The sequence below is a fragment of the Capsella rubella genome, unplaced genomic scaffold, assembly GCF_000375325.1.
Source record: "Capsella rubella cultivar Monte Gargano unplaced genomic scaffold, Caprub1_0 scaffold_4, whole genome shotgun sequence".
Lineage (NCBI taxonomy): Eukaryota > Viridiplantae > Streptophyta > Magnoliopsida > Brassicales > Brassicaceae > Capsella > Capsella rubella.
In genome coordinates this window covers 13,858,975-13,883,929 of record NW_006238920.1, presented here as the reverse complement: position 1 = coordinate 13,883,929, position 24,955 = coordinate 13,858,975, and the positions used below count along the sequence as shown (strand labels likewise).

At 37.2% G+C, this 24,955-nt stretch overlaps 8 protein-coding genes across 10 annotated transcripts; 3 read left to right on the top strand and 5 right to left on the bottom strand.

Moving 5' to 3' along the window:
• The first annotated feature begins 1,082 nt into the window (after window positions 1-1,082).
• On the top strand, window positions 1,083-2,877 carry LOC17888463. 3 transcript variants are annotated; one of them, XM_006294703.2, is made up of 7 exons: window positions 1,083-1,153; window positions 1,418-1,756; window positions 1,837-2,003; window positions 2,084-2,164; window positions 2,271-2,346; window positions 2,440-2,505; window positions 2,598-2,877. In XM_006294703.2, exons 2-7 carry the CDS (start codon window positions 1,441-1,443, stop codon window positions 2,729-2,731), a joined length of 840 nt encoding a protein of 279 aa, XP_006294765.1. In that variant the 5' UTR covers window positions 1,083-1,153; window positions 1,418-1,440; the 3' UTR covers window positions 2,732-2,877. The 3 variants fall into 3 exon arrangements, with proteins under 3 accessions (XP_006294765.1, XP_023640912.1, XP_023640911.1); XM_023785144.1 differs by lacking the exon at window positions 2,271-2,346 and having other exon boundaries at window positions 2,598-2,868; XM_023785143.1 differs by lacking the exon at window positions 1,083-1,153 and having other exon boundaries at window positions 1,198-1,756.
• Window positions 2,853-3,868, bottom strand: LOC17887581. Its single transcript, XM_006294901.2, has 2 exons — window positions 3,652-3,868; window positions 2,853-3,561 (listed from the first exon to the last, which is right to left on the bottom strand). The coding sequence occupies exons 1-2, from the start codon at window positions 3,850-3,852 to the stop codon at window positions 2,956-2,958; spliced, it is 807 nt and encodes a 268-aa protein (XP_006294963.2). The 5' UTR covers window positions 3,853-3,868; the 3' UTR covers window positions 2,853-2,955.
• A 2,056-nt stretch (window positions 3,869-5,924) lies between these two features.
• LOC17889791 (pentatricopeptide repeat-containing protein At2g45350, chloroplastic) lies at window positions 5,925-7,829 on the top strand. Its single transcript, XM_006296023.2, has one exon. The coding sequence runs from the start codon at window positions 5,954-5,956 to the stop codon at window positions 7,775-7,777; it is 1,824 nt and encodes a 607-aa protein (XP_006296085.1). The 5' UTR covers window positions 5,925-5,953; the 3' UTR covers window positions 7,778-7,829.
• Window positions 7,830-7,914: 85 nt separating this feature from the next.
• On the bottom strand, window positions 7,915-10,999 carry LOC17890341 (probable LRR receptor-like serine/threonine-protein kinase At1g34110). The gene is made up of 4 exons (XM_006293385.2): window positions 10,537-10,999; window positions 9,792-10,052; window positions 8,730-9,626; window positions 7,915-8,643 (listed from the first exon to the last, which is right to left on the bottom strand). Exons 1-4 carry the CDS (start codon window positions 10,982-10,984, stop codon window positions 8,156-8,158), a joined length of 2,094 nt encoding a protein of 697 aa, XP_006293447.2. The 5' UTR covers window positions 10,985-10,999; the 3' UTR covers window positions 7,915-8,155.
• A 3,765-nt stretch (window positions 11,000-14,764) lies between these two features.
• LOC17890043 (tRNA 2'-phosphotransferase 1) lies at window positions 14,765-16,730 on the bottom strand. The gene is made up of 8 exons (XM_006294668.2): window positions 16,549-16,730; window positions 16,353-16,454; window positions 16,125-16,272; window positions 15,942-16,031; window positions 15,712-15,766; window positions 15,505-15,627; window positions 15,361-15,417; window positions 14,765-15,260 (listed from the first exon to the last, which is right to left on the bottom strand). The coding sequence occupies exons 1-8, from the start codon at window positions 16,713-16,715 to the stop codon at window positions 15,136-15,138; spliced, it is 867 nt and encodes a 288-aa protein (XP_006294730.1). The 5' UTR covers window positions 16,716-16,730; the 3' UTR covers window positions 14,765-15,135.
• Window positions 16,731-16,832: 102 nt separating this feature from the next.
• Window positions 16,833-19,043, top strand: LOC17887951. Its single transcript, XM_023783765.1, has 6 exons — window positions 16,833-17,135; window positions 17,458-17,666; window positions 17,759-17,902; window positions 18,112-18,320; window positions 18,495-18,753; window positions 18,836-19,043. Exons 1-6 carry the CDS (start codon window positions 16,910-16,912, stop codon window positions 18,962-18,964), a joined length of 1,176 nt encoding a protein of 391 aa, XP_023639533.1. The 5' UTR covers window positions 16,833-16,909; the 3' UTR covers window positions 18,965-19,043.
• Window positions 19,044-19,048: 5 nt separating this feature from the next.
• Window positions 19,049-21,137, bottom strand: LOC17888044 (UDP-glucuronate 4-epimerase 4). Its single transcript, XM_006295634.2, has one exon. It carries the CDS (start codon window positions 20,524-20,526, stop codon window positions 19,216-19,218), a length of 1,311 nt encoding a protein of 436 aa, XP_006295696.1. The 5' UTR covers window positions 20,527-21,137; the 3' UTR covers window positions 19,049-19,215.
• A 799-nt stretch (window positions 21,138-21,936) lies between these two features.
• On the bottom strand, window positions 21,937-24,712 carry LOC17887627 (3-phosphoshikimate 1-carboxyvinyltransferase, chloroplastic). The gene is made up of 8 exons (XM_006293957.2): window positions 24,196-24,712; window positions 23,845-24,089; window positions 23,594-23,747; window positions 23,136-23,350; window positions 22,935-23,052; window positions 22,577-22,787; window positions 22,431-22,492; window positions 21,937-22,359 (listed from the first exon to the last, which is right to left on the bottom strand). The coding sequence occupies exons 1-8, from the start codon at window positions 24,529-24,531 to the stop codon at window positions 22,141-22,143; spliced, it is 1,560 nt and encodes a 519-aa protein (XP_006294019.1). The 5' UTR covers window positions 24,532-24,712; the 3' UTR covers window positions 21,937-22,140.
• Window positions 24,713-24,955: the final 243 nt, after the last annotated feature.

Below are 24,955 nucleotides of genomic sequence, written 5' to 3'. Positions count from 1 at the left end.
TCTCTTAAGTATGCAAATGAAGCAGACATATTATTAGAAATAGTAATGACTTTTTAGGTTTGTATGCTATAGGTGTATGTGTTGCGATGAATTTCTGTGATGGTGATAGCTAGATATATATATATTGTGTGAGATGGTATAAAGAGTCGTATGATACGTATGTGATTTAGCTTGATTGGCAAGATTAGATGATTTTGGTATGTATAAAATTATATTCATTATAAATGCGTTTAATAATAAATCTGTCTTACCATATGAGTTAATATAGGCCTAAATTTGAGGAATAATACGTGATTGAAAATATTTCTGGATTGTTTGATTGATTCGCTATGAAGATATGGATGTCGTTATTGAATGTGAATATATACGATTATAAATTTTGTTAATTTATGTTAAGTTTTGAATATATTTCGTTTATTAATTTAGACGTGGAGAAGGAAGAGTGTAATAAATGTTTGTATTTAAGGCCAAAGATTTCGATTGAATATTATTGTGAGATTATGTAAAGTTTTGCATTTATTTCGTTTATTAGTTTTGACGTGGAGAAGAAGAGTGTAATAAATATGTTTGTATTTAAGGCCTAAAATCTGATTGTCAGCCCAACAAAATTAGTACTCGATTTTATGAGAGGCCCATAGTTAAACGGATAATTGATAGTGTCATAACAATTTAATTTTGACCCGAGAGGGACACATAACCCGACTCAAGAATTAAAAGACATACGTATCCTTAATGAATATTGTTAGATAAGAGATTAGACATTGGTTTTTTGGGCAGTTTAATGTAAAAATAGATTTTTGAGCAAAATGTACTTCAAAAATGTTAAGATAGATGTAGAGCTAGAGCCAGTCTCAAGTTGAATAGTCTATATTCCTTTTCGATTAAACCTTTAGTTTTAAATTTTAATGGTTGCCAATTAGATATTTGGGAATGGTGAAATAAAATAAATTTTATATAAAGGATGAAGAACGATGAAGAAGCTTCTAGGTTATGGTGTAACGACACGTGTCTTAATCTCAAACATTCTTTTCTGTTAAATATTAAAATAGTGGTTTATATAAAGAAAAGAAAAAAAAAACAGAGTGAGATAAAGGCAACTACTCTGTCTAGGCTCTTCTCGGATTCTCTCGCAAGTTCTCAAATTCTTTACAAGGTACTCTCTTTTCTGATGTCCTTGTCCTCGAACTCTTAGATTGTCGTATAGAACTATAGCTTGTATGCTCTGTTAGATATTTTAGTGAAGTTTGTATTCAGTTTAGGTTGTTCATTGAAATTTTGATGGGTACAGAGAAGAGTTTTTGAGATCATATGTATAGTTTTGAACTTGTTTTTTTTATTTATACCAAAGTATTGCACAGTAACAGAGAAGAGTTTTTGAGATAATGTTTAGTCCCTAACTTGTTTTCTTATACCAAAGGATTGCATAATTAAAAAGGAAAAATGGGAGATCCATTTGGTGGTAGGTTTGGAAATTTTGGTGGATTTAGAGGTAGTTTCTTTGGAGGAAGAGATCCTTTTGATGATCCTTTCTTCTCTCGACCATTTGAGGATTTGCTCGAACCACCCATCAGTTTTAGCTCAGGTGCTTCTTTCAGTAATGCACATAAGAGCAATGGTGGAAGAGGAGGGTTAACAATTGAAGAATTACCATCTGATGAAGAAGTAGAAGAAAGAAAAGGTTTTAGGAGTGATGAAGAAGAGCATACCAGTTCAGTGAATCAACCATCTGTTGAGCACCCTGAAGATGATTCTGATGGTAATTACAAATACACAATAGTGATTAGACCAGCTTTGTTTACTCGTTGTATTTAACTATGGCTTATGTGGTTGTTGTAGCTGAGAGGAAGATTCAGAATATGAATCAAAGGAGTGATTTCAATCGAAGAGAGGGTACGCAGTCTCGAGTTAACACATTCAGACATCACACCTCTAAGGTTACATATGGTGGGATAGATGGCGCTTACTATACATCTACTAGAACCAGAAGAAAAGGCAGTGATGGAGTAAGTTTGTTTCTCTTTTTTCAATCTTTCGTTTTAATGGAAGTTTTACTGGACACGTACTAATTGGATTCTGTTTCTAGATGGTGGTTGAGGAAAGCAAAGAAGCCGATAAGACTACAGGTGAAGCCACTCATAGGATCTCCAGAGGGATCAATGATAAGGTGATTGACCACACTGATGATATTTTGCTATAGCACTTCTTGGTTCCACTTCCACCGTGGCTAGATTTTTTTATGTGTCTTGAGTATGTTGGTTTGGGGTATTCAGGGTCATTCGGTTACTAGGAAGCTAACCTCGAGTGGTGGCGTTGAGTCGACACAGACTCTTCACAACCTCGAAGAAGGTCTGCAGAATCTTACACAGTCTAATCAGTAAGTTCAGGTCTTTGAAGGAAAATTGCAAGCAGCTAAAGAAGTTTCTTTGTTTCTTGTTTCAGAAGAACTTAGTGGCTTTGAGGAAGCATGGAAAGGCAATTCATCTCTTACCAAGCATGAATCCAGTGGTTAGCAAACTCTTAATCTCAGAACTAATCTTCGTATCGGAATTTTTACTGAAACTGTTTTTGTTCTCTGTACTATACGACTATATTTACAGGCTTTGATCAAAGTTTTGGAGGATGGCTACTCCCATCTCTGGACCGAACTCGCCGCCGAACAGACCAAACTCGGACCAGTGCAAGCACCTCGGCACCAGGAGCTAAGAAGGTTGTTCGAATCAACATTGAATGATAGAATCATCAGAGAACCATGTATCAATCTCTATGTATAATCGAATAATGTTGTCGATGTTTTTTGTGAAGTTGTAATGTGGATAATTTAATATTTTACATTCGTGGATGATATTAGACTATTGATTATGGAAAATTATTCTTCAAGTTTTGTAACGTATGTACAGCATTTATGACTCTACAAAATGAAGTGCAGCAAAAGGATAAAAGAGGAAATTTCGAAAACTAGCGTCTGAACAAATGCTCTTCTCCAGACTGATGATCCACGTGTCTGATCCAACGACTAGGAATCTTCCTCGAGTCACCACGCTGGTGGCCACCAGTAGCACCCACGTGTGCGATATCCAAGCCTCGACCAACCGGCAAAAACACGGATCTCACCACACGTGTCCCTCCTTTCAACACATCGTGCCATTTAAACCCAGAGATCGCTCTCTGCGTGGCGTTTTTACACACCAAAACGGCACCTTTGCTGCTTAGCTTCGCAAACCTCAGCGTTCTGACGAACTCTCGCCGCTTCGAGTCCACAACCATGAAATCAACGCCGGGAAACTCCTCCACCGCGTTTTCCACTGATTCTCCTGCCACCAAAACCTCCGTGACATCCGTCGTAACAGCTCCTCTCATAGCCAAGACGTACTCAAGTTTAGATTGCTCGTCAGGAACTATACAAACGTGTCTTCCGCACGTGTGAGTCGCAGCAACCGCGAGTCCAACGCTAGTGGAGATAGGATCGCCGCGTGACCATGTCTCAACGATTAGTCTCGCGTTCCATCCAGCCGCCGTAGCAGATAAAAACTCCGCCACTCCTGATTCCTTGTAGCTCTTACACTATAGAATACACATGCAAAATTAAATAAAGACAAAAACCATATAATATAACTAAGCTTATGATTTGTATAAACAGAAAAGATAACATACCGATTTGACGGTGTCGATGTATGCGTCAGAAGCAGTTTCTGGCGACCAGACAAGCTTCATAGTGAAAGTGAAATGGAGTTTGATGAATGATTTAGGAAGGAAGACGAAGTGGTGGTTAGGTTTTTTATAAATGGACAAACGAAGCGTTGACAATTTGCTTACACTTATAAACAACGTGTCAATTTGTCTCATTGCTCCCATTTATTATTACTCCTTATTCATCCTTTTTTTATATTTTTATAATTAAAATCATGTTACTGGTTATTTCGTCAATCAAATAACTCAATTTTTATTTTTATTCTCTCTTCTATGCAAAAATCGAGAATTTATGTCGTCGATTTACGTTAGGCGTTAGCCCACTCTTCTGACAACTTATGTAAACCAAGATCTTGATATATATTCACTGGTTTTGTTATATATAATACTAGCTAGTTGAATTAATGTTTTTGTTTTGATACTTAATTTCATTATCGTCAAAAGGGTAGAGTCTGAACAAATACGTGTTGTGGATGAAAGGATAAATTTTGATTGCTGATATTGTGGACTTAGGTGAGACAACTTGAATAATTACATGAGATGGTCAGCTACTATCTTTGATTTTTTTTTTTTTTCTATCTCTTTTTGTTCTTTTCTAAGTTTTCAATCTTTTGATTTTAGCCTTTGTTATTTCAGCTTAATGACGATTATAAATCTTTTTTCTTTGACACTCGCTTTCATAGTGCCAACCAACGAATCTGTAATCAAAAGGTTTTTATTAGGATATAAACATAATTTATCGCCGCCTATTTTGGTTTATTCTGCACGTATCATATAAGCTAACCCATATGCGACAAAGATATATATAGAGAAAAAATTTTCTTGGTCTTGATTAGGTCCAAAAAGCAATATGAATCAACAAAAGTACAACATTACTAGCATGCCTTTTAGAAATTTATTTTAAATCCGCAATATATCAAAACATAAGATTAGGCTATAAAATTGTTCGAACTGCATATATACGATGAGTGGTACTTGTGCCGGTGTCAAAAAAAGAAGAAGAAGTGGTACTTCCGTACTTGTGAATGTGTTGTGCAGCCGAACATGCGTGAAAGTTAATTAACAACCCATTAGTAGTATATATTGCCCTTATAATAACTTAAATCTAATAACATCACGCCTATATATATATATATAGTATACAATGTTGGTCGAGACATGCCTGTACCATGGCTGCTGAAATAGTAGGAAGGAACAACCAAATATATATCTAGCTTATAAAGTTCTCAAGTTGAACGATTGTAATTAGATAAACAGTTGAGTAAACGACAAATTAGCACTTTCGTTTTATATTAAAGACGCACAATATTAAAATAGCAACTATGCATTAAAAAGGAATTGAAATCATATTCAAATGATATAAATAAAACCAATTCGATAAGGAGATATTATCATATATATATGTACGATATATCGTACCACTCCATCCTGACTATGACTTATGAAGGAAGTCAATGCTTATCATCAACTACTTGCTTATCAATATCATATTATCATTATCATACTACCAGTTTTCTATTTTCTATACATATACTATCTCATCGAGATGTGTTGGTGGGCATAAATATAACCAGCTTATATAATTTAAGATCTAAGTTTGTATTTTGTGTAGAAGAATATGCCTAAATTCGAACGTTAGTCTGACTAAATTCTATCTTTGTTTAAGCTTATGTCTCCATTAGTATCACTTAAATATATATTTCACCGCTGTTTGGTTCGATGATCAATCTCTAATGACGGAAACTGCAGAGTCAAAAATGTTAAAATATGAACCTTTTTCTATGAATTTTATAACCGTCAAAATAAATAAATATTTAAATATAGAGAGTTTTCCAGTCATAAAAATCTGCAAGATATAAATAATTTACAACCAATTGGTAAAACTATGAACGGTAGTTGTTTGTTTTCGAATTCGTGGTAATGTCTTGTCACTTGTTAGTTGTTATCGTTTTAGTTGCCTGTTTAATACTTTCAGAATCGTATTTTACTTGTATTTTTTTTGTCCAAACAACAACTTTAGCCTAAGAAGGAACGTAAGTTATTTCAGTTTCACTACTTCATAGTTTGGACAGGTATTGATATTGGGCTAATAATATTTATTATTGGGCCTTAATTTAAAAGCCCTTAGTGAGCAAACGTTTAAAACGACGTTGTTTAAGCCATCCTCTTCAGTGCCGTTAAAACGATGATGATAAACCCAATCCGGTTTATCTCCAACAGAAGAAGAACGTAACTGAGGCGCTTGTCTTCGGGCACTCTCATAACCATGGAGTGTTCGATTTCACCCACCATTCAACTCCTTGGACGATGCAAAACTTCGGAAGATGTGAGCAAAATCCACGCGCGATTGATTACGACGGGACTCATCAAAAACTCTAATCTCAGTACGAGGATCGTTCTCGCTTTTGCCGCTTCTCCACGCCCGTTTCTCGCCGAATTCGCGCGTTTAGTCTTCCGCGAGTATCACGTATGTGCATCTTCACCCGGAGGTGAGGTGAAGGATCCCTTTTTATGGAACGCTGTGATCAAGTCTCACTCTCATGGAAAAGATCCAAAACAAGCTCTGCTTTTGTTCTGTTTGATGCTCGAGAATGGTGTTTCCGTGGACGAATTCTCCATGTCCCTTGTTCTGAAAGCGTGTTCGAGGTTAGGCTTTGTAAAGGGAGGACTGCAGATTCATGGGTTTTTGAGAAAGACTGGACTTTGGTCGGATTTGTTTCTACACAACTGTCTGATTGGCTTGTATTTGAAATGTGGTTGTTTAGGTTTTGCCCGCCAGATATTTGATAGAATGCCGCAGAGAGACTCCGTTTCTTTTAACTCAATGATTGACGGTTATGTCAAATGTGGATCGATCGAATCCGCGCGTGAATTGTTCGATTTGATGCCAAGGGAAGTGAAGAATTTGATCTCTTGGAACTCTATCATAAGTGGATATGCTCAGGCATCAAACGGTTTTGACATAGCGTCAAAACTGTTTGCTGAAATGCCCGAGAAGGACTTGATTTCGTGGAATTCAATGATCGATGGATATGTAAAACACGGAAGAATTGAGGATGCTAAAGAATTATTCGATGTGATGCCGAGCAGAGATGTAGTTACTTGGGCTACCATGATTGATGGGTATGCAAAGTTAGGTTTTGTTCATCAGGCTAAGACTCTGTTCGACCAAATGCCTCATAGAGATGTTGTGTCATATAACTCTATGATGGCTGGTTATGTTCAAAACAAGTATCACATGGAAGCTCTTGAAATATTTAGCCACATGGAAAAGGAGAGTCACTTGTCACCCGATGAAACGACTTTGGTAATAGTTCTCTCTGCTATTGCTCAACTTGGCCGATTATCCAAAGCCATGGATATGCATTTGTACATTGTGGAGAAACAATTCTTTTTAGGTGGAAAACTAGGCGTTGCTCTCATTGATATGTATTCGAAATGCGGAAGCATACAACATGCCATGTTAGTTTTCGAGGGAATCGAAAACAAAAGCATTGATCACTGGAATGCCATGATTGGTGGGCTAGCTATTCATGGTCTTGGGGAATCCGCATTTGATATGCTCTTGCAGATCGAGAGACGCTCCATAAAACCCGACGATATCACCTTTGTTGGGGTATTAAATGCTTGCAGCCACTCTGGATTAGTGAAGGAAGGCCTTCTTTGCTTTGAGCTCATGAGGAGAAAACACAAGATAGAACCAAGACTGCAACACTATGGGTGTATGGTTGACATACTGTCGAGATCCGGAAGTATAGAGCTAGCAAAAAACTTAATACAGGAAATGCCAATTGAGCCAAATGATGTCATATGGAGAACGTTTCTCACAGCTTGTAATCACCACAAGGAGTTTGAAACGGGAGAGCTTGTCGGAAAACACCTTATTTTGCAGGCTGGCTATAACCCGAGCTCATATGTGCTCCTCTCTAACATGTATGCTAGTTTTGGAAAGTGGAAGGATGTGCGTAGAGTTAGAACGATGATGAAGGAAAGAAAGATAGAGAAAGTTCCTGGATGTAGTTGGATTGAGCTTGATGGAAGAGTCCATGAGTTCTTTGTAGATAGCATTGAAGTTTCCAATACATTGTAGATGAACGATTGTGCAGCTATATATTTTCGAGGGATTAAACTTATTCTGAAAATTCCTTGCCATTGTCATACATGAAGACTATCACAACATATCCGCAATTCCGCATGTTGGTTGGTTGGTTTTGTTCAGCTAAGATATGTCTGAAAAAAAGACTTCCCACAAGATCACCTAAAACGTCTGAAAAGTGCTTGTTTTTACAGCCTAAGTACATCAGCTACACAGTTACAAGGAAATAAGATTGTTACATCATGAACCGGTTTTTCGGATCCCCTATACTGAACCTAAAACAGAGTTAACATCAGGGGACCGGTGATAGTCTGAAACCATGGTGTGCCAATTCTTGGAAAATCAAAAGCAAGAATCTTGTTAAACGGGAAACTAATAATTTGCCGCGAGTTTATTCAGTTCTTGCATAACATCTTCCATGGATGGTCTTTGGTTTGAGGATTCATGAGTGCAGAGAAGACCAAGTCTAGCGAGCTGAGCCGCTTCTGCTTCTGGAAAATTCTTTCGAAGATTTGGATCCATGAAATCTTCATTCAGTCTTCCTGATTCTACAGCTTGCAAGATCATCAAATGGCTGATTTTGCTTTTACCACTGAGTATCTGCAACAGAATCATACCAAAAGCGTAGACATCACTCTTATCAGTGAACCTTCCTGTAGTTATGTACTCAGGAGCTAAGTATCCCATTGCAGCACTTGCTTTAAGCTTGGAGAAAACGATGTCATCTGTGAAAAGCTTGTGAAGACCGGAATCCGCAAGAGAAGGATTAAACCAATGATCGATGAGAACCTTCTCTGCAGATAGATTCTGGTGAACTATTGCAGGCTTGTTCCCATTTTCTCCATGTAAGTATACAATCCCTGAAAGGATGATTAAAAAGACATCAGATTTCACATATAAAAAATCCTGAGTTTAGTTTGCGAAAGAACAAATCGCAGAATCTAACCTCTGGCTATTCCATTTATGATGGAAACTCGAGTAGTCCATTCAAGAACCTCGCCAGTCTCATCCTTCACATCAAGATACTGCAAAAGATTACCATTGGGAACAAACTCATAAATGAGGAAACATTCTCCGCGTCCTTTGGAGCAGCAGAATCCTCTCAACCTCACTAGATTCTCATGCTTTAACAATGTCAGCATCTTCAACCCTTTGAGAAATTCGGTTTCATCTGATTTACAGCTCGATTTCGCTATACATTTTACAGCTGCAACAGAACCATCTCTAAGGATACCTTTATAAACAGAAGAGACATTACTCTTCCCCAACAAGTTAACCTCAGAGAAGCTCTGAGTAGCTCTCTCAATCTCCTCAAGATTGAACATAAAGCTCTCAAAGACTTCTTGAGACAAAGCACTGTTGTTGTTACTGTTCTGTCCTCGTCCTAATGGATCCCAACCACTCGCGTACTCTAAGCTGATCAATGGAGAAGAGCTTTTTCTTCTAGAAGCTTCTTTGAAGTTGTACTCAGTGCTAATCCTACCGTCCATAGCATCAAGACTGCTTCCAATCTTCTGTTTCCTTCGTCTGTACCATGTGAATGTGGAACCACCGAAGATTGCAACTGCGAGGATTGAACCAATGAGACCCATGACGATTCCGAAAGGTGAAGACTTTGAGGTTTTTGATGAACACCCGCCATTGTTGTTACTGCAATTGCTTCGTTGTAAATCTGCAGATTCTGGTTTTACATCAACGGTTGTGAAATTCTTTGGGTTTGTCGGGTCTGGCCGGTCAAGGTTCGGACCGTTTAAACCGGTGCAAGCTTTCAAATCCGTGAACCCATCTCCGCATAAACCGTGGTTGTTTGAATACTGGAATCCATTGTTTAGTCTCTTCAAAGCTTCATCAACCCAAAAAAAAATAAAAAATCAAGGTGAACAAAAGCATCTTAATGTGGTTGTAAAATCCGGTTTCGGTTCGGTAATAATGTTTGGACTGGTTATCAATCCAGTTAAACCGGACTGGTCAACCCTAAACTTTCAGTAGTCTAAAGAAATTATATTACCAGAGGGAACGAAGCCGGAGAAAGAGTTGTTGCGGATGTCGAGAACTTCGAGCAAAGGAGCACCGGCGAGTTTCACCGGAACAGGACCAAAGAGATTGTTGAAGCTCAAGTCAAGCCTAGTCAACGTATTAATATTACCTAAACTCGCCGGAATGGCGCCGGAGAGTTGGTTATATTGTAAAGCCAAGACAGTAACCTTCTTGAGAGAACCTAACTGCGTCGGTATGCTCCCACTTAACTTGTTGTAACATAACTGAACAACTGCAAATACAAGTACACCCAAAAAAAAACAGAGTTATGAGTAGAGATTCATTTTTATTTATTTTTGTTGAGTTTTTGGTTTTTCTATGATTTTATTAGTATCAAAAGCCTCTCAACAATAAAATAGTTTTTGGCTTTTGCACAAAAAGGAGTGAAGGTGTACTACAAAAGAAAAGAAAAAAGAGTTTCCCTAGTTTCTAGGAGAATCAAAAAAATTTCAAAGTTGAATGGGTTACTCAAACAAAAGTTATTTTACCAATGTTCTAAGAACTTGATTAGATTAGTTTTTATAGAAAGAAAGAAAAAAATAAAAACAATTATAGAATGTAAATAACAACAATTTCAAAACTAAACAATTCTTTGATGCTAGCTTAATAAAACCAAACTTGACCCACTTTTAAGTTCTTTTTGGCTGCAATAAATGAAATATTTAGTGAATGAGTTTGATTAAAAACACATGCATAAAAAAAGACAGAAGACATACCTTGAAGATTGTCCAAGTTCCCGATTTGAGGAGGGATTTCACCGGAAAGATTGTTGACATTGAGGTACAAATCAGCGAGGAGAGGCAGATTTGAGATAGCTTTAGGAATCTGACCGGTCAAGGAGTTGAAGTGAAGGTATAAACCGGTTAAGCTAGTGAGAAGACCGATTGAAGGAGGGATAGTCCCGGTGAGACCCATTCCTTGGAGAGATATGTTAGCAACACGGTGGTTTCCGTCGCAAGCGACGCCGTCGAAGGAGCCGGAGGAGCAAGGGTCGGCGTCGGGAGTCCATGAAGTGAGGAAACGTTTCTGAGGGTCGAGAGAGGATTTGATGTCGAGGAGAATGTCGAGCTCTGAGGAAGAAGAAGACAGTGAAGGAGAAACCAAGAGGAGGAAGAAGAAGAAGAAGAAGAAGAGGATGAGAAAGTGTGAGAGTGGAGAGGCCATCTTTGGTTGTAGAGAAGAGAGAGAGTGTGTGATGAGGAAGAAAATGACTTTCTCTCTTCTCTTGTGGTTTTGAAGCATTTTTTCTTTCTTTCTATTGTTGTTTATAAAATAATAGTTCTTGATTTGTTAAGTCAGAAAAAAGCTTTAACCACAAAGTATATAAGATATATCGTAAGAATAATAAAAAAATATGAAAAAGTTTGTTCAACAGCGAAAATGTTACAATGATAATGAAAGAATCATAACTCTCTATTCTAATGTAGACTAATCTCCAAATTTATAAAGGTAAAATTTTCTATCTATTTTAAGACATTCATAATAGATAACTCTAATTGTTCTGACAAAGTTTTGAAGGGCCAATAATGTCTAACTATTAGAGTTAGACACTTAGACTACCTCAAAATTAAAACTTGGTTTACTACAATATTTTGATTGTTTGTTCATGTTAGATGAAGTATTCTACATTTACGTTCCTAATATATTAAATCTAATATCTAACATTTTTTTGGTGTGTATTGTTTTGTTTTTTTTTACTGATTAGTAAAATAGTAAAGCTTGTTTGGGATTGAAGGGAAACAAAAGAGGAGTCACGTAAACTAAAATATAGAGAAGTACCCACGACTTTCATTTCATGTTCTGTACTACATACGGTAAAAGACTAACTTTTAAAAGACTTTTCAGAGAAAAAACAATAATAGTTAGGCGAATATTATTAGCTTTTTTCTTCTATCTTTTATTTTTTTTCAAAATTGAAAATGATACCACTCTCTCTAGATTTAAAGGTAATAAAAAGTTGTTTCTTTTTCAGTGCACCAGCTATATAAATCGTACTTTTTATTATCATTGTTTTAACTTTCCATATATCCATTATGCTACCATTACATTACTTAGTTATGTTTCCTTATATATATATATATATATTACTAAGTAAATTCATAAATAAATCCATCCAAATGAGAATATTTTACTGAAAAACATAAGAACTGTGTGGTTCAGTTAGGACAAATATAAAACCCTTTTAATTACTTAACGAGATTAAATTAAGCTCGAGTTTGTCAGATCATCATCTGTAAAATACCCTTTAGATATGACATGTACAAGAACCTGATAACCTGCTTTATACATGTTCACATGGAGAATAAGGTACAAAAGAGATAAAATGAGATTATTCCATTAAATTACTATATTTGAAATGCAAATAATTGTTACATGAATAAACACAAAAAGTAGCTTATATATTAATATATAAATATTGTAAAACAAAAGAGATAGGAGGAAAAAGGCATCCAAGAGGCATGGGGCTAAGAGTACATCAAATGGTGACAAAGAAGACGATGGAGGCAAGTCAATAGAAGGCAACATGTGAACATTTTTTACTCTCTTCATAAACATATTCTAGTAGCAATTTCTTTTTTTATTTTATTTTTTATAAAGAACATGTGAACTCCTCTTGAGTAGCTAATAGTTTTTGTTCAGCTATCTTCTTGATCTGGTCACAGCAAAAGGTAAAATGGACCAACACATCGCTCCTCCTCTAACTATAACATGTGAATTTACAGAAACTAGAAAGACATAAAGCAATAGAATAAAGCATAAAGGCTACAAGGGCTACTTGAGATTTATATATATATTCCATTTTTCTCTGTAGTCTTCTCACTTCGTGTCTAGTAGTGGTGGATGATATTTATATCTAAGTGGTGGATGACTTATATACATTCTGTATATATATGGAAATGAAATCATTGATGACATATTAGTGTTATCAAAAATAATGTGTGCATGATAACTCAATTAGTGTAGTCAATTCTCTAATTTTCTTGAATATAATTTAATTGCTTCTCTTATAAAAACCTATAATAATGCGTAAAACTCACTTGAAACAAATATCTAATTGACTAATTAGCCGACATACTTCTACTAGATCATCCAAATGGTAAATGTTATAGCTATAAGAAACAGTGTAGTGTGATATGATTTTATAAAGAGAAGTCACGCGTTAGATATATATTTTGGATCGTCTCCAGAGAAAACCCTAACACGTTATCTAAACCCAGCCTGTCTCATCTTGTTTGGATGTATGAGATCGATGTTTCATGTATTTTGTTACAAGAAGAACCATCTAAATTTATTTGTTTTGTTTCATCAATAAATCATTATAATTGTGTATGTTGGTACTTGGTAGGCACCCCATTTTTTTACTGATTAATTTTTAATTTTATCTATCATCCTTGTCTTGTTTTTGAGCAAAACTATGTTTTTTGTTTTGTTATATATCGTGTCTATTTTTGTGTGGAACCATAACTTATTTATATAACTTGGTTTCATTCTCGTAAATTTAGACGTTGAAAACTGAAACTTGTATGTGTGTTCGATGTGTTTTTCTTTAAATTATTGTATCTACGAATTGGTCCAAACGCTATATGTTGTATAGGCGTGCCAACTTAATTATCATATATATGTGATGAGATCAAATGCATTAATACAATTTTTCTTTAATCATAAGAATTATACAGGTTAACAAGTTTCGTCAATTATGGTTTATAAAATTTCGGCTATCATTGGCGTTAAATAGTTAAACTACATATAATTACAGTAGATAAGACTTTATTTTGTCATATTCATATAGCTAGATAATCCCCACTACAAAAAAAAGGATGGAAAAAAAGATCAAATTTCAAATTTAGAAAATTCAAATATAAGAAAAATTCTTCAATCTCACCTAACACAGGACGACAAAACGAAGTAGTGTTCCATGATAGAACTCAGAAAGCCAGTATATATATAAGCTCATGATTACAATTTATTTTTCTATAAAATAATTTATTATTTTTGCTAACAATTGTTTCTATAAATAAATATTATATGCTACGAACAAAATTAATCAAGTTCTTTCATGAAAAAACTTATATACTTTGTGCCAAACAGATATCATATAAAAGAAATACTTATGGTCACTGTGCTTTGGCAGATATTTTTGGTTCATATATAGTTGACAATTGTATGTCATATTCATATTATATCTGCACAGTTCATCGCTCGGTTCATTGGTTTCTAATGATTCATCATAATGTTCCATTGATTCCATCCCAATTCCCATAACATACTATCAAACATCTCTCACACCGTTTAACATTTTACAAAGTTAGATGTAGGTGAAATTAAGTTTACATATACATAGATCAACGTTATTCGAGTAAATTGAAAACGAGAACTTAAAAACCAAAATTTGATGTAGATAACTATAGCATTTATTAACTAGTCTACATTTTGGAGAAAATTTTAACAAGGTTTTTTTTCTTTTCTTTCCGATGTACTTATATTGACTAGGAAACAGTATGTAAGAAAAATATGATTATGAAATGTCTGCATCACGGACATCGAGTTTTCTTTTGTTTGGAGACCACAAAAAACCAAAGCAAGTCGAAGACAAGATTCAAGTATAAAAGCATATACACTAGACACTAATTAACTAATGATACTACTACTACAGTTTTATATTCATTCTGTGTTAATTAAAAGCTCCAATCACGTGACCAAGACAAATGTTCACTTTAAATAGTAATTAACAATAATCTCGTCGGACATTACATATCTTTTACGAGTTTTATCTTTTTTGCTTTCACGGTTCTCACTCTCTTTTGATATTCTTGCGTTTCTCTATACCTTTTTCTTTCTTTCTTTTATTTGATGATATGTTGTTGTATATACCATTCCTTTCGTTTTAAATTCTGACATTATGATACAATCAAAGACTAATAATAATACACTAGAGATTTGGAGTTTCGATAACCGCAGCTTAAAAGACTAAATCCAACTTTAAGCATATGCATAATTATAACTTTTCAGACCAAACTTGCAAAGGAAAAGGTTCTACATGTTCTTAATGTTTCTTTCGTATTTGGGCCTTGGGCCTTGAATTCTCCCCACGTTTATGCACCACAAAAAGGCTTTATAACACTTGGTTTCGTTTTTTACACGCGTAGGTGAATATCATGTCTTTCAGGCTTTATCGAAACACCACCCTTATCGGATTATCTTGAACGTTCCGATAATCTTTCACATGTGCAATTGAAAACATAGAGACAAGCATCGTCACAGTCATTGTCACAGAATCCTGCTGTGAATCTTCGGATGATGTTAAATCATATGAATCAGAATGGTATGGATTGCCGATCAGGCCAAGACTCGATCTTCTGGAAGTAATCGACAGGCACTACACCATCAATGCCTTCAGTCAGAATCACTTTGTTGTCTGAAATGTAGAACGCAATCCCATCTGGAAATTTTCACAAGAATTACTGAAATGTTCGAATCTTTGATGGACACAAAACTAATTTTTATGACAGGGAATTAAGGTCTCATGCTTAAGTAAATACCTTCAAGAGCTTTCTTCATGTCGAGGAAGATCAGAACATTGACATTCCTTCTCATGCCTTCGCCAAAATCATGTAAATTTGGAATCAGATACATGTGCTTATGCAATGATGCAGAACAACAACCAATAGGGATCAAAATCTTACCACTAATCACTTCACCATCTGTTGGTAAGCCACAGGAGAAGTGAACATGCATTCTATTCATGCGCTTTAAGCCCGATGCTAAGATTAATTCCAAATTCTTCCTATAAGTTCCATGTACACACACTGCCATGGAGAAATTTCTAATGAACACGAGCAACTATGCTAGTCATACATAACATAAGTCACAAGTAAGTGTCCTAGTAGTACCTGGAGCTTCTTCTGGTGACAGTATTGGTTTAAGCAACTTTTCCGACTCTACAGTCTGCACACAAAGACAGAAAGCTAAAGCTACGAAGCATATTGATCAAAACTAGGAGAACACATATCTAATGATACTGTTATTGTGTTTACAAATTTACTGAAAGAAAATGGAAATGTCTCAACTTTCAACAAAAATAAAAGATGAAGAAGCTAAGGATTGTTTAAAGTCCAATTACCTTGATTGAGTGGCCTTGGTTTGCGCGGATCAGGAGCTCACCATTCTCTTCTAATAAGCTAAAACGTTGTTTATTATCTCTTCTCACAGCCTGCAAGTTAACGAAACCATTCCAAAACTCATTATAAACGACTTCAATCGAAATTGCTCGTTGACCAACACAAGTGAAGATAATGAAACTGACCTCTCTGATTTCATCAATCGTGTGTGACTTCAATTGAACATTAGCAGACGTTTTCAAATTCAGCTTAAGTAAATCTTCAACTTTAACAAAACCATCACCTCGCATGTTCAATCTCAGCTCAGTAGCCATGTGTCGCAAGATTCGTGTCCTAATTATCCATCCAAACTACAGTCAAAGTAAGCTATAAATCTCTACAACACATCTCTAATCAGTAGTGATCCTACTTACAAGAGTCTTCCAAGCGCATCAATTTTATCTTTTCCGGCACCGCCACTGCCCTGAGGTCTTCTTCTATCGTTCTCTCTCTCATAGCCTGCTCCTCTACCGCCGCTACATCCATAAAGAGCCGAAACCACATAAATCAATGAGGCAAAATCAAAAGGGATGTTGACTTTTCGAATAATGTAGAAAAAAATCGATTCACCTTCGGCTGGACTGAGCGAAAGAAGAGAAATTAGATTTTCTAGAAGAACTGGGAACTGATGCATCCATGAAAGCAGAAGCAGGAGACAGTTTCGGGAAGATACAGCTGCTCAAGGTCAGAGCTTGAAGACGACGCAGGAATCGACCTGCGTTGTTAATTGATGCCATAATCACCAATTAAACCGGTTAATTAATAATCGTGTGAGTCCCGGTTTAAAACTACTCATATTATTGGGCCTTTCGTTCACTGGCCCAGTAACTACATCTATACTTGGATCCGTGTCCGTTCTGGCGGGTCAGTGTACTCAATCCTCCTCCTCCGATCAACGATTGCAATTGAAGGTTTTGTTTGAACGATATCAATGGTTTCCCGGAGAGATTATCGGAGCATGAGATCTTGTAGCGGATGGCGTCGGTTTCTCTTACTTATTCCTGTGCTCTTTGTTCTTCCTCATCTCTTGTCACTTGTTGATTTTTCTTCCGATTCGGTGAGGAAAGATGCTCAAGCCGTTCATAGTAAGAAATTAGACCACCTTGTGCTCGGTCCTGTAGCTGGGCAAGGCTTGCCGGATCGATTGCATTGCCGAGGTTAGATTTTTGTGTATACTTCTATTTTTAGGTTTGCTAGAAGCTCCCTTCTTATTGCTACAACTTCGCAATTAAGCATTATTTTTGTCAAGCAACAGATCTAAATCACCATCTTCGATTTGTGTTCAGAAAGTGATCTGAGTAATCTTCATAGCATAAAGTGAGTGTAGAAATCGTTCGTTCTGTGAATGAGTAACATCATAGTCTTACACTTAGCTTGTTTGGTTTGCTTTACAAACATTGCACGATTAAATATCTTATTGTATGCTTTTTATGAACTGAATATTTGGGATGACAGTGTTGTAAATTGTCTTTTGTCTAGGCACGAAGGCTCTGAACAAGACTCACACTACAACTTCTTCTGTGTCTGGTGCTGGAAATTGTGTTTCTTTTGTCACTGTGTTTACTATTTATAATACTTCGATCGATAGTGTGAAATCCTCCAATATGGTTTCTGTTGTCGGGAATGTTACCTACAGCAAGCCAGAGAGGTCAATGGCAGTTCTAAATGCATTTGCCAACTTCATTCAGGTAACTTGCTGAGTTTCCCTCTCAACTTCTTTTGAATTTTTTTTGGTGTTTCTTAGCTGCTGTGGCTGCTATCTGATCAAATCTGTTTTTAGGTGACTATGCCTAAGAGCAACGTTGTCATATTGACTGATCCAGCTTCTGATCTCTCCATCCATCAAAGCAATGTGGTGGTACAGCCTGTTCGGGGTGATTATTCACGGGGTAACCTGATGCTTCAAAGAATCAGGTCTTACATTGTAAGAGCAAAATGGCACTTATACCTAGGTAGAATAAATTTGTTGCTTTTGCCTATCTATCTATTTCTATGGCATCCACTTCTTAGGACCCGATCAAAGTTTCCTTTTTATTCATTTGTAAGAAAGTTTTTAGTAAAGTACCTGAGTTATTGAGAGAGCGAAAAAAATGCTCATTTGGTCACACTCTTGTTAAAAAAATTATTCTGCAGGCCTTTCTTGAAAAACAGCTTGAGAAGAGTGAGGGTGAGAGAAACCACTATATCTTCACTGATTCTGATATGGCTGTGGTTGATGACATCGGGACTATATTTGAAAAGCATCCAAGCTTCCATTTAGCACTCACCTTCAGGAACAATAAAGATCAGCCGCTGAATTCAGGATTTATAGCAGTGAGAGGCACACGTGAAGGGATCCTAAGGTTTGCATTTATCCTTTTCTCTCCTCGTTTAATTGAAACACTCCTCTCTTGAAAATCAGTATCTGAACCTGGTATGAAAATCAGCATAGATCACAAAAAGCTGACTGTATCTCTCTACTAAAACTTTTATACTCAGCATATTGATGACTCTGTTTTCATGTGATTCAAATGCAGGGCTAAAGTATTTCTAGAAGAAGTCCTAAAAGCTTACAAAACCAAATACATGAAAGCTTCGCGCATGCTTGGTGATCAATTGGCTCTGGTATGGGTTGTCAAATCTCATCCTTCCTTTGACGCAAAGAGATTTACAAAGCCACAAGCATTCACACAAGAAATAGCTGGAGCTTCAGTGCTGTTTTTACCATGTGCTCTATACAACTGGACACCTCCTGAAGGTGCTGGTCAGTTTCATGGCATGCCATTAGATGTCAAGGTACACTCTAAATCCCTAAACCATAAACCATCAAACCATCACGAATCCTTCATCATATTCTTACTAGTCTTGAAAAACGCAGATCGTTCACTTCAAAGGATCAAGAAAACGTTTAATGCTGGAGGCCTGGAACTTCTACAAATCTACTTCAAACATTCCAGATATGTTATGTCTTGTTCTAGGTAGTGGAAGAACTAAATACGATTTCTAAGCAAACAGTTGACGATGAAATAGACTCTATATGTTTGTTGTGTTGAATCTCTTTTATTTGATCAAATTTAAATCCACTACTACAACAAGAGTTACTTACTGGAGAAGTAAAATAAATGAATTAAATAAAAATCACCGAATGGGTCTGTCTGTGTTCTCTCACTCTGTTACAACAACAATCCCCAAAATTACTCAACAGAAGAAAAAAATAAAAAAGAACAAGAAATCAAAGATGATGAACCATGGAAAAAATCATCTAGCGGCGGCTTTTTTCTGACCGGAGTAATAACTCAGATACCATCTGACGAACTTCTTCAAACCGGTCTGGAGATCCGTCGTTGGTTTATAACCAAGCTCACGTTGAGCTAAACTAATATTAGCATGAGTATACGGAACGTCACCGTTTCGTGGCATCTTAATCAAATTCTTCTTCGCCTTCACTTTCAACTGTCTCTCCAATATACTCACCAGATCTGAAACCGGCACCGGCGACGTGTTCCCGAGGTTAAACACTCTCAGCTGCGCCGGTCCTCTCTTCTTCCCTCCTGTCCCTGTACTCTTCTCCGCCGTATCAAGTGACGCTAAACACCCTTTCACTATATCGTCGATGTATGTGAAATCCCTAGCCACCGTGCCGTGATTCGCCGATTCGAATATCGAAATCGATTTGCCTTTCAAAATGTCTTTGGTGAAGAAGAAGTACGCCATGTCTGGTCTTCCCCAAGGTCCGTACACCGTGAAAAACCTCAATCCGGTTAGAGATAATCCGTAGATGTGGTTGTAGGTGTGCGCGATCTCTTCGCCGGCCTTTTTAGTCGCGGCGTATAAACTCGCCGGTTGATCTGTTCTATCTTTCTCCGAGAACGGAACTTTCGTGTTGAGTCCGTAGACGGAGCTAGACGAAGCCCAGACTATAGCAGGTTGTGGATTCGCAGATTTGCAGATCTCGAGGAGATTGACAAATCCGGCGATGTTGCTATGAACATAAGAGCTAGGGTTTTCCATGGCGTACCGTACACCAGCTTGAGCTGCTAGATGCATTACGTGAGTGAAGGAGACGATCTTGAATAGCTTACGGAGCAATTCGACGTCGTTTATGTCTCCTTCCACGATGAAGATACCACTTCTCTCTAGTAAAGCTTGTCTCGCTCGCTTTAGAGATGGATCGTAGTAGTCGTTGAAGTTGTCCAGGCCGATTACGCCGTCTCCTCGGCGTTTCAATGCGGCGGAGACGTGTGTGCCGACGAAACCGGCTGCTCCGGTTACCAAAACTGTGATTCCGTTGCTCGTAGAGGTTCGGATTCGAGCTGAGGATCGGAGACGTTTTTCCCAAGCGGGTCCTCCGTAGGTGTAGGTACGGAGTGAGCGGCGAGATGGATCGGAAGGTGAAGGGTTGACGGAAGGTGGAGATCGGAGGAAGAGTAGAGAGATGAGACAGAGGAGGAAGAAGGAGAAAAATGCAAACTTTGTGAGAGAAGATTGGAATCTGAGACGATGCAAGTAAGAAGATTTCTCCATCTTGAATTTGCCTGGGCTTGAAGGTATCTCGTCAAGACGCGACATTGTTATTTTCTATTTTCTCTCTTTGGGAAAGTGAGAAGGAGATATATTTTTGGGTTTGACTCTTTGGTTCTTCTTCTTCTTCTTCTTCTTCTTCTGCTTTCGCTATGTTCTCCTCTCTTCCTTGTTTTGAGTTTTAATGGCAGCTTCTTAGAATCTTCAGGTTTCTTGGAGGGGATTAAGTAAAAAAAATGGAAGGTTTCTTTATTATGACTCCAAAATGAGAAACACGAATGTTATCTTTATATTAATATATATATTCGAGGATCAAAGTTTTGTGTGTGATAAAGAGAGTGTTGTGAATTTTTTTTTTAAAAATAAATTAGAACATGGGGATTGAAGATTTTAGAGATCCAAATCAAAGAAGAAGACGAAGAAGAAGATGAAGAAGAGAGTCAAAAACAGGTATTTTGATCTGTTTGACTTGAATTTAAATACAAATAAGAATAGGAAAGATATAGATTCCTGTTAACAATAGATAAACTTTTGACTGTAAAAGTTGTTGAATTTTCTAAAGAGGACTTGAAATTTTTCTGATTGGTGAATAATATTACTCCAAGATTTTCGGGAAGCCTCTGATCCCAAAAAGAGTTTTTGAATTTGAACCAAAAGTGTGAAACTTTTTGGTTAATAGATGTGTTTTGCGGGGATAGTTGTTAAATAAGAAAATGGAAACTCTAAATTTGAACAGAGGTTGGTTGGTGTAATTAGATTACCCTAAATCCTATGTTTATACGTTTTCCTTGAATGGTGTAAACAGATATTTTGGGCTCTTCAAACTTTGGTTTTAGTGCTTTCATCTAAAAATAAACGTATGTATAGGGTTAAGCCATGATTGTATAAACTGTGTAGGGTTAAAAACATGGTTCAGTAAGTGAATAAAACCAACTTTTAGGAAAAAAAATGGCTAAACAATAAAAAGTTGTTAGAATCACAAGAAGATGTTTTTTTTTTCCTTTTTAATTTTGTTAAAAAAAAAAAGGAACAAGTGAAAAAAAAAAAAAAAAGAGAGGAAGAGAGGCTATAATGGCACTCAAGGACCCCATGTGGAAGAGTTGATTACATAAGACAAGAACATGTCCTCTTTCTCTTCTTTATGAATTGGCATAACATGTCCCCGTGCCTTTGTCCCTCTTTCAGATGTATCTACTCCAAGATCTACTCTCTTGTCTCTTTCTCATTGCTGTTCAAATATATTTCATCACAAAAACCCCATTGAGAGCTCCTTCTACTTGATTACGAGTATCCATCCATATGCTAGGCAATGCCATTCGATTGTGATAGCGATTTCAATGTGTTCGATGTGGTTTTGGAGCTATGCGTATTTTGATTGAGATTTATCCATACGTAATTCCATTGATCGCAGTTTTGTCATTTCCCAAACACAAGCTTAATTTGGTGCAGTCTTACCAATAACAAAGATTCCCTCAAATCTTGGATTTAAACGAGAATGGGCTTGGTCGGCCCATCAAAACTGATTCAGTGTTGCATCTCACTCGGTTCCAGTACACACACAAACAATACTCTTGGTTAATGTTACAGAGGCAAGAAACATGGAAACAGACAATCGCATTGGATCGAAAAGTAAAGACAATGGAGTTTGGAGTTTTTTTCTGTCTAGTGCTTTGTGATTCTTTCAAGGACTTGGAAGTAGTCGGGGAAAGTTTTTCTGGTGCAACCAGGATCTCTGATGGTGACTGGAACATCAGCACAAGCTGCAAGAGAAAATGCCATCGCCATTCTATGATCATCATATGTATCAATCTCCGCTGGTGTCAGCTTTTTTGGTGGAGTTATCACACAGTAATCTGAACCTTCTTCAACTGTAGCTCCCAGCTAAACAAAAACCGCAGAATTTATGGTATCGAACGAGCATTATAAACCGAGAAAGAGAAAATAATTCTTACCTTTCTAAGCTCTGTGCAAATGGCAATCATCCTTTCTGTCTCCTTTACTCTCCAGCTAGCCACTATATTAACCAAATAGTATGAACGATTAAGTGACCATGAATCTTGAGAACACGCTTATTTATAGAAATGGTATTTTTACTTACCATCTCTAATGGTGGTTGGACCATCAGCAAAGAGAGCAACGACAGCAAGAGTCATGGCTACATCAGGCATTTTGTTCATGTTGACATCAATAGCGTGCAAGTGTCTCATTCCAAAAGCATCTCTAGGTGGTCCTGTCACAGTCACACTGTTCTCTGTCCAGGACACTTTACATCCCATTTTCTCAAGAACCTCTGCGAATTTCACATCTCCCTTGAGATTCATCACAAATATGAAAGTTTAGATTCTTGAAAATAAGTTCACACAACTTGACAAAGCCTTAGAAAGACTAAACTTTGAGCTGATCGAATTGCATTATAAACTTATATCGTTGTTGATGATTCAGAGTAGAGGTATTACCTGCAAGCTGGTCGTTCCACAACCTTCAACAGTGACAGTCTCACCGGTAATGGCAGCACCAGCCAAGAAATAACTAGCACTAGAAGCATCACCTTCTACATAAGAATTAGCCGGAGACCTGAATCATTTCACCATTTTAGTCACTATATTGTCAATCTAGGGCATGTGACTTCAGAAAAGGAAGAAAAGAATAACTCTTACTTGTATTTTTGCCCGCCCTTGACAAAGAAACGATCCCAGCTATCACTATGCTCGGCACTGACCCCGAAACGTTCCATCAACTTCAGTGTCATTTCAACATATGGAACAGAAATCAATTTATCAACTATCTCAATCTCGACATCTCCAAGAGCTAAAGGAGCTGCCATGAGCAGAGCGGTCAAGTACTGACTACTAATTGATCCCGAAAGCTTCACCTGGAAATGCAAAATATAATCCGATGTGTCAATCAAGAAACCATACAAGAAATAAAAAATCGAGAAAAAAACTAATCTCTAATAAGAAATCCATTTCACACCATTCCTTTTATTTTAGGATCAATCCGCTAACAACAAACTAAAACAGTCAAGCTAAGCCTATGATTGAAATCACATTGCTACATGTATTGATAAAGTAAGTATCGAGATTGAAAATAACACATGCCATTTGCAAGATCTAACCTTTCCACCAGGAAGGCCACCATTAGCATTGACACGAACAGGAGGGCAGTTAGTTCCAAGGGTACATTCAACATCAGCACCAAGCTGCTTAAGACCAACAACCAAATCCGCTATAGGTCTTTCTCTCATCCGAGGCACCCCATCAAGCACATAACTGGAATAAACCGATCAAAAACAAAAACAAAAAGAATCAGCACAAGCTCCAATCTTTAAACATCAAAAACTCAGAAGCATCAACTCCTTCAATCTACCTTGCGTTGCCACCTGCGGCAGTAACTGCAGCGGTAAGTGGACGCATGGCTGTTCCAGCATTTCCGAGGTAAAGTTCAATATCACTCTTGGAATCTATGGAAGCTGGGAATATCCCACCACATCCTTCAACTACCGCACGATTGTTTTCACTGTCAGTTTGCACATTAAGCCCCAACTTCTTCAACGCATCAAGCATGTAATTGATGTCATCACTGTTCAACAAGTTGTCCACTACAGTAGTTCCCTAAAACATGACAGCAAAATGGTAAAGAATCTATCTTCATTCTCAAGCTAGAGGAAAAAATGCAGACTTTGTGAACAGTAACGATAGAAATCTAAGTCATATATACCTCAGATAGAGCGGCGAGAAGCAGAATCCGATTTGATAGAGACTTGGAGCCAGGTAGCTTAATCAGACCCGAGATTTCTCTAATGGGTTGAAGCACAATCTCCGACGCCTTCTCAGCCGTGGAAACAGAAGCCATAACCTTAACAGGACGAACCGTAGAACCATTTAGCATCATCCCAGTTTTCTTCGAAACCCACGACGAAATCGGATAAGCTCGAGGCTGCTGCTGCGTCTTCAACGAGACTGATAAGGGCGATTTGTGTTTATTGGATTTTGAAAGGTTGGAGATAACAAATGGGTTTTGCACACCATTGCAGATTCTGCTAGCTTGCGCCATTGGAGAACAAATTCAATCGGGTTGAGAAATTGGGAAACTACTTGCTGAAAATTTTGATATTTCAGCTCTGCCTTCGCAAAAAAAATATTCCAGAAATTGGTTGGTCTAATCTCAGATTATAGAAATGAAATTTATAAAGTTGTGCGTTGTATTGGCGGCTTGACACTTTTGGGGGGTTTGGGGGGAGTTGGTGAGGAGAAGGCATCCATCAAAATCTTTCACCAACCCAACTCTTACGACTCTCGTCTGGTTTGAGCACATTAATCATACCCAATGACAACACGACACGTGTTAATTAGGTGTTCCCGTCAAACAAGTCGAGAAAGCAAGTGGAGAGAGAGAGGAGGCTCTTTGGTTCTTGGTAGGTAAAGAAATGGGATTTTAATTAAATTGGGCCTTGAGGAACTTAATGGGCTTTTAACCA